The 8699-nt window shown below is 45.3% G+C and overlaps 1 protein-coding gene across 1 annotated transcript; it reads right to left on the reverse strand.

The window, feature by feature from the left end:
• Window positions 1-618: 618 nt before the first annotated feature.
• On the reverse strand, window positions 619-8489 carry LOC110983418 (acetylcholinesterase-like). The gene is made up of 9 exons (XM_022242663.2): window positions 6600-8489; window positions 6175-6334; window positions 5607-5684; window positions 5278-5396; window positions 4599-4775; window positions 3396-3633; window positions 2858-3242; window positions 2413-2594; window positions 619-2118 (listed from the first exon to the last, which is right to left on the reverse strand). The coding sequence occupies exons 1-9, from the start codon at window positions 6984-6986 to the stop codon at window positions 2003-2005; spliced, it is 1842 nt and encodes a 613-aa protein (XP_022098355.2). The 5' UTR covers window positions 6987-8489; the 3' UTR covers window positions 619-2002.
• Between the last annotated feature and the right edge of the window lie 210 nt (window positions 8490-8699).

Here is an 8699-nt window from a genome sequence, read left to right on the forward strand (position 1 = left end):
CATCCGAATATCTGTTTAGAGCTAGGTCTAGGTCTTTGCTCCATTGGAAATGCGTGGAGACGCGTAGACAATAGACCTAGTCGTAGCTCTGGAAGCCCGTTTGGACACGGCCTAAAACTGTTTTATGTTTGCTGAATCGAGTGTGTTTATTGCTGTCAAACAGGTGCCATCTTTTTCCAACACTGAAATCTAAATTATAACTTAAATGCAAAATCGGGGACTTTATCTTTGATGATCAAGATGTATCCTATATACTGTGTTTCGACATGAGTTAACCGTCGGTTCTTCATCTGCCTTGAATTCCTTTGTGGGGTCTGCCGAACACTTTCGTCTAGTCGTGTTTAATCGTCATTCCAATAGGCACCTGCAAAAAAATTCACAATTTGCCATCACAACAATTCGACGCTATGTCTGTGGTTCAGACAGTGCATTGCATGCGCCCTTTAATTTTGTTGAGTGTATCGTAAGAACGGATAGTATATTCTCACCTAGCGCAGACCTCAGCTGGACCGCGAAGGTGTTCCAGAAGTAGCATTTGTGACTCTTACCACTACTTAGGAAAGACATGAAGAGCAAGGAAATACAGGGAAACCTTATAAACCTCACAGTGGCACAAGATTTCCAAGACAATTCGTCAGTGCAATGGGTTTATTACAAATATAAATCAACGAGGCAAACACAAAGGTTATTTATACAATACACATGACCTCACAAGGCAATTCAATAAGCCTCACGTGGTAAACCTAATCACATGGCAACTCTAACATAAGCCAGACTATTGCCAACGATACACACTACTAGCAAGCAGCGATAAGCTACGTGGAGTGTTAATCAAACTAGGGATAATAACCCTCACTAGCCAGGGTCGATTAATCCAAGGGATAATAACCCTCACCAGCCCGGGTCGAATAATCCAAGGGATAATAACCCTCACTAGCCAGGGTTGATTAATCCAAGGGATAATAACCCTCACTAGCCAGGGTCGATTAATCCAAGGGATAATAACCCTCACTAGCCAGGGTCGATTAATCCAAGGGATAATAACCCTCACTAGCCAGGGTCGATTAATCAAAGGGATAATAACCCTCACTAGCCAGGGTCGATTAATCAAAGGGATAATAACCCTTACACGAACCAGAGCGCTCCCAGTGACCCTCAAGGCAAGCCAGTTCAGTGATACCCGGATCGCAACCCAGCCGTCACCCCACCTACGGTGTTCACAGACGGCAAGCAATCCACAACGAATCACCGTACCACTAGCTCTCAGCCAAGGGTTAACAACCAACGCTCTAGACTGTTCCCACTCTAACCAAGACACAAAAAAACAGTTCACTACTACATGCACTACTCCACCTATCGGTCGATACGACGCATCGCAGCGCTCTCCGGCGCAGCGTCCACTCTATCTCGCACAGTACACAGCACAGAACGGTTCTCAGCGATCTTCCCACTCTGCGACCCAGCAGCGAAACTAATAACAGTGCACGCCCTAAGCAAGCTGCAAGCCCAGACCCAGTGCTCTACCCACCGCTGATTGGTCAACGCATGCGTTAATAATTAATTACTTAGACTGGCATCCATGCCTACCCCTGTTTCGTCACAATATTCTATTAATATATTTTTGATCTGAAGAAATCAACACCGAAAATCCCCCAGTTTTCCTTTATTTCCACTCTCTTGCCTTATATATAATACATTTAAAAGCACTAAGATGGCGTTTAAGTAACATGATTTGGGTCCAGGCATTATTAAGATTTTTAGAAGCAGAGGTGACTTCTCTAGATGGACTGGTTCCTTTGTGCCCTTCTTAATCATTGAAAGTGCCTCTTCGTGCAACTAAGCAAAACCCTGCCTCGAATCACGATGTATAGCAACATTGTGTTTAGTTTGTTGGTTTGTTTGCTTATTGCTATTTTCAAAAACACGTGAATTTAAATAACTCAGTGTATCAGATTTTATTCAAGTTTAACTCGCAAAAGGCTTATTGATAGGCTGATGGAGATTAATTGTAAACAACTGCTTTGTATTTATTGAACTCGTCTCTCCAGTCCGCCATGTCGGTGTATTTCCAAGTCTTGAACACTTGTCGCCATTGGCGCTCCACGTCGTCCAACTCTCCTGCAAGTGGGACAAAGCAAAGATTAAGGACATATGCATGTTAGATGAAGTATAGTCTAGCCCACAAGCAGCCAGGGATGCAGAGTTGCACACTGCCACAGGACGGAGATTTTGAAGCCACAGTTGGGACGCTGAGAAAGCGCGCAGACTCGAGACAGTGAAAACACTGAGTGGATTAAGTATTGCAAAAGATCAGGACACAACGGTTGGTCAGACAACAGCAGCCAAGGCGGGCATTCCTTTGCTTTGTTTAATAAACTTCATTGTGTGGAAGCAGTCATACGGTATCCTCACCTAGCGCAGACCTCAGCTGCACCACGTAGGTGTTCCAGAAGTAGCATTCGTCACTCTTGAGAGCTCGGCTCGTGGTCAGGTTCAGATCCAACACCTTGTACTTTAAGTCGGGACTGCTGTACAGGGGCCAGGCGTATTCGTCTGAGATAGGCTGGGACCCAGGCGACTCCAAGCCAGGGTTGCTGTCAAGTGGAAAAGAGTTGTACGATTTACAGATGCGTCGGCACCATTAATATCATGAACGTTTACTTGCTAAGCAGCGATCGGGAAATCGGAAAATCCTTCAAGAGTTCGAATGAGCGCAGGATGCTCGGCGTTCAGCCATAAACCAAATGTTTTAGGAAACTTTGTGCTTTTCTTTGGCTGGAGGACAATACACGTTTTAAAATACCCTCAATTCATGTAGGAGAATGTCCAATGTAGGCTCTCTTCTGGCAGTACTCACCCACTCTTGGCGAAGTTGGTCCACAGTTTCATGACTTTCACAGTGAACGTTTTCTCCTCGTCGGTGAGATTACTCGAAGGGCTTTCGGGCACGAACGCCGCGCCGAAGACAAACGGCAGGTCCTCGGCGTGGGCCGCCCCGAGCCAGCCAGGATTGACTCCCTGGAAGCTGTAGTACGATACGGTAGGCCTGTGGGCCAACTGATACAGGAACACTTCATTCTCCTTTGCGTGTTCGTGGGCGAGTTTATCAACAGTGCAAGAGAATAGCCAGTCTCCCACCAGATTCACCATTGTGCGGAAGTAATCGGCGTCTACGTACTCGGCTTGCGACCAGTCAATATACTTCATTCTGACGGCATCCAGCACGGTTTCGTCATAGACATCTGTGCGGGCAAACCGAAAGCCTATCAATGTAAGTACGTGTACTTGTATAACACCCCACACTGGACCATGTTTCTTTTTTAAATGTAAACGCAATTCCTCTGTAATACAGGAATTAAAACTGGGTCATACTGCATAGTTTTATCCATGCTTACCAAAAGTGTAGAACTGCGTCGCAAGGAGCAATTCAAACACTGTCCTGTTGACAGGGGGCGGGGTTTTGCTATTTCTGTAATCTTCAAATCCAGGAGTGAAAAGAAAGTTCAGTGTTCCCTCGTCAGTGTTCGATCCCAGCAGCATCTTGACGCGGTTGTAGTTTCCGGAGGCGTAGGCTTCAGCTGGTGTCATTTTGAGAAATGTGCCGTCGACGACAGGATACATGCGCCCGTAAACCTGAAATGCGTTAAAGGTTTCTTAAGACGTTACTAAAATTATGGATATACAGAGGCTAAGTGGGTCAGATTGGAGAAGAGGAAATATTATTGTAAGGTAATATCTTAAAGCCACTCGATATTATTTGTTTTAAATAACTGACGGTGTCATACACGTCCTTGTCATTCGAAATAGACGCGAACGTCGGCACATATGTCGACGTCGCAGCCATGACTGTGCTTGTCAAGCATCAGAAATCAGGTTTCAACCTTCTCCCCATGTTTTGGTCTGCTGCACGCTGACGTTCAAACAAATAACGGTCGACTATTCAAAGGCCGTGGGAACAAGGATGATTCTAACTGTCGAAATGTAAATCCCATTCAGCATGGGCAGATGGGACTTTTGGGGCCGCAACGTGAATGACATTGGTAAATGCCACGTGATGCGAGTTCCACCAATCAAATGACAAGGGTCTGCGTATTAGTTGTGCAAAAAATTACATGCGAAAAATATTCTCCCTGCATGGAAAATTATATAGGACAAAGAACTTGAGTAATCGATTGATCGCGGCATATCACCAATGCTGACCTGAAACATTGAGGGCCACGCTGCCAAAACAATTAATTATAAGCTTCTATCCCACACGTTTCTCAAGAAAGGTTCAACATTTCGAATTGAAGCAAATTCAGCATAAAGGACAAGAAAGTGACAGTTTTGTGATCCCTTGTCTTGTGATTCAGGCAACACGAGACTCCTAAAACTTGAAACTTTGATGGGATTTAGGGACCTCATACAGTCTTTGAAGCCGACTATTTCAAGAATTTATAACACATTCTGAAAATAAATCAGAAAAAGGAGACCAGAGTATCTTCCGTAAAACAACCGATGTACTTTTACGTGTCTACTGTAATCCTATATCCTGCCATCGATAGCATCTTCCATTGGATCTTGATCAGAGTTAGAAAACAGACGCTTTGGTGGTTTACCATTGCTTGGGCGTTTATGAGGTCGTCGGCGTTGACGGCTTGAAGGCAGCTTATCAGGGCCGAACTGTCCGATGGACTACAACCGACGACCTCTCCCAACTGGAAGGCCTTCTGACGGAGCACCATGTCCCCCTTCTCAGTTAATGGCCCAACCTCGACCGAAAAGGCCGATCCACTCTACAAGAAAACAGGATTTGACGATATGCCTGAAAACGTTCGAATATGGTCTTTTAACTACACATTTATGTACCCTGAAAGGCAGAACAGGCAGAGAAATGGCATTGATGGCAGAGTGCGGTTAAATTTACATTGTAAAAACCTCTGCCCACGATAAACGCGCCTTCGATCGATTTAACTGTCAACATGTATAATGTAATCGTTTAAATTGAAACACCTTTTGGGAAATAAACGTGTTTCGGTGTTCAGGAAGTGTTACCGACCCATAAACACGTTTGTGTGTCTTCTTGTTAAAACCCAAATGTGTCGTTGTGTCTAAATTTAAAACACATCAATATGTATTTGTTTAAGAAATAAACGTCGCGTGTTTACGTTTGGATTAACACCACAGCACGCTCAGCGAGTGTTACCATGCAGGAAGGCCTTGAAAAACAGTAACACTTGTTTTACATTGCAGCACCCTGAGCATTTAACATCAAGATTTGTTTGATTGCCAATGTACCTGTACTATCGCCTGAGTGAACAACCCCTCCGTCATCTCGGACAGAACTAGGAATGCAACCATCACGCCCCCGGCGCTTTCCCCGAAGATTGTGACTCGTTCTTTGTCGCCACCGAAAGCTGTTGGAAAGAAATAAGAAAGCATGACTCGGCGAAGTCACGGCTCCTGTCGTCGATTCTAATGGCGGATCAGGCTGAGGCAGAACGAGAGGACGAGCCCTAGCTCGTGATCACCGACTTAGAGCCTTTGGTTTTCATTAACTTCCCTTCTTTCTTTTAGTGTATTGGTCCTTTCAGGTGAACAAAGCACAAGTGGTTCTCAGCTTATACCTTCAATGTTCTCTTGGATCCACTTCAATGCTAGGACATTGTCCAGCGAAGCCAAGTTTCCCGGTGAAGCTTCATCAGCTATCGTCAGGAGAAGAAATGAAACACTGTTGGTTACAGGAGCATTGTCAGCTCTGGGGGTTACAGACGCCATGCCCCCCCCTAAACACCAAAAAAGAGGCATTTTTACGCGGGGGGGGATAATCTTCACCTTCCTCCTCGAAATATGCAAAAGCCCCCAGATTTAGCTCCACCCCGCGGTTAGAAGAAAGTCTTAAATTTTCGATGCACGATAGAGAGAAGTCTTACCTTCTCACTCACTGCACAAATGCTCTTCAGTAGACCGTAGCGTCAGTTATAGACGATTTAAAAAAGAGGGAAGAAAGGAGACTTGTGTCTGTTCACGGCTGCTAAATCTTTTAACTGTCGAATCTTAAGAATATAATATGTCTTGCGCGTGGCAGAGTGTGGTTGTAAAGCAAAACATCTTGTGTTCAGCTTATTTAACTTTCGCTTTTTTAATTCAATTGGTGCGGTCGCAGGGGTCTTGACTTCAACATCTGCAAATTACCTGTCGACAGGAATCCCATGACGCCTAAGCGGTAATTGACGGTAACTACTATGACGTCACCGACCGCAGCCAATGGGACGCCGTTGTACACCCGCTCTATCGCTGACCCAAACGTGAATCCGCCGCCGTGGATCCAGACCATGACAGGGACGGGCTCCGACTGAAGGGATAAAACATCAACGGTGAGAGGATAAAATTAGACTGCAGAAGGTCGAAGAAACACTATGGCGAAAATCATCAAAGTATCATCGCAAAGAGCTAGGCGGCGGGACATTGTTATATATTTGTTGGTTGAGGCCCTTTTTAAACCATGAACAGCTATCCTATTGTTTTTCCTAATACAGATTCTGAAGTATTGGGGGAATGTTTCATTTCTTTTAGGATCTCAGGATTATGATATGGTATTATCCAGCGGTTTAGCTCACCAACGTTGCATTAGGGGCGAAAACATTGAGGTGCAGACAATCTTCGTCTATGTCAAAGTCGAGCGTTTGAGCGTAGAAAGGATCTTGGAGGCAACCGGGTCTGAAGTACGTAGCGTTGTAGACCTCGTCTTCCCACGACGCCTTCTCCACCGGGGGCTTGAGCCTCAACGACCCGAGCGGCGGCTCGGCGAACGGTATCCCTTTGAAGACGTTCACCTTCTTGTTGCCCGCTCCGGAAAACCCACCGTCCAGGAAAGTCTCGGTGGTACCGACAAGCGTTCCCTGCGTCACTGTAACAGTAGGCTGGGAGGTTGTCAGTGTTACTAACAAGCCGAGAGCAATCAGGGTGCTACCCAGCAAAAACATAACGGATGGCTGTCCGCTCATCGTGAGCTTGACACCAGCGCTCGCTCTCTTCACATGTACACTGTTCTACTGTTTAACCCCGGCAGTGCTTTTTATCCTTACGGCGAGCCTGCAGTCCTGGGCGCTTTGGTTCAAAGAGCAACTGATCGCGTGAAACTCGACATTGTGTGGAACAATTGAGAATTCATTTTTATACAGTCTCGACTATTCATGAGTGGCACAGAACATTATGCCTGCTGTGAATCATTCTTTTGCCTACGCCAACGCATCCGGCTAAGTAAGTACATGCGCCCTATTTTGCGTACAACACCCATGAGGTGCAAGGTTGACGACTGTTGCATTCACGTTCCGGCGGTGCTGTGTGTGACGCAGTTCAGGGTTCAGTAGTAAAATTTCAGGAATAAAATCCGTTGTGTTGGAATCTTTGAGGTATCTACATTCCGCAAAGGCACTGTCGCCTGGCGTCCTGCATACACTATGCAATTTGAACACGTTATATATGAAAGAACTGAAAAACATATGGCCTATCCATCCATGCCTGCTTTTATTGCATGTATGCACACACATTCAACTTGTGAAGAAAGACGTTTCACAATGAAATGCATGCGAGTAGAACGTTGATGGTAACTGTATAGTGGTCGGCAATGCACTGATTGGTTTTGACCACAGTGCCAAGAACTACTCGTGAGCAGAAACCCCAGCAAGTTTCGTTTGTCATGTTGACGAGATACTCGTGCACTCATGGTGCCGGAGGACAAGCTCGTCATGCTGCAAACAGTCAACAGGGCCTGTATGTTGGGTTCTTGTCAAATGACTCTGAAAACCAGAGCTCTTGCCTTGTCAAACTGACAAGATATGACGAAATTTGTAAAGTTGTTAATTTAAAACTGCGGTGCACACTGTTTCAACCTCAATTTCAACCTGGGCGCAGATGCGGGGGTGGCAATGGCCACTGCTCTGTTAATAAGATTTAATCGATAAATAAATAAAACGAAATAACAATTATAGTAATAATAAAAAACGATCAGTAACATCCTATAATTCCTGTTGATGTAGGGGTTATCATTTTGTACACCAGTAACATTGTAATGCATTACGTATGTGTCTGCCAGTTCGCAACAATTGAACATAAAAAAAATCTTCGGGGCCTGACCCTCCCCCAAGAAAAATTCCTGATTCTGCCCGGTGGTCGAGTGGTTGGTGAGGCGTTTGCGCTAGTACGCAGGAGGTTGTCTGTTCAAATCCCATCAGAGCAAGCATGTGCCATGATATTTTTCCACAAGGTGTCAAAATGCACCAGGACGTCTTCTCCATGACTGATGAATTCTTTTCGAGACAGATAATCGGGAAAAACAAGATTTACCCTGTCAACATGACAAGCTTTTGCTGTAAAGTGTGATTTCACACGCATTTCGATGATCCCCAAACTTATCTGTGTGAAGTGTCATCCGGCCGATTCTGGAAACTTTCACCTTTTGCCCGCTTGTCTTCCCCGCATTATAGACCTAGGTCCAAGCACCCGGCGCAAAGAAACAAAGCCCGCCGTGAGGACATTGTGTGCAAAATATTTGTTTCACTAGTGCATGGAAAGCACCTGTACCTTGTTGGCTTATCGCATTACGCATCATACGCCATTGGTTCAAGTGCATGTATGTTCCACCACACCCGATACCAGGGTACGAAGGTGAGATACTGAAGGGAAGAGGGAACGGATCCATAAATCTATCCACATCA

Source organism: Acanthaster planci, linkage group LG13 (assembly GCF_054643075.1).
Source record: "Acanthaster planci isolate LZ-2023a linkage group LG13, COTS_SCS, whole genome shotgun sequence".
NCBI lineage: Eukaryota > Metazoa > Echinodermata > Asteroidea > Valvatida > Acanthasteridae > Acanthaster > Acanthaster planci.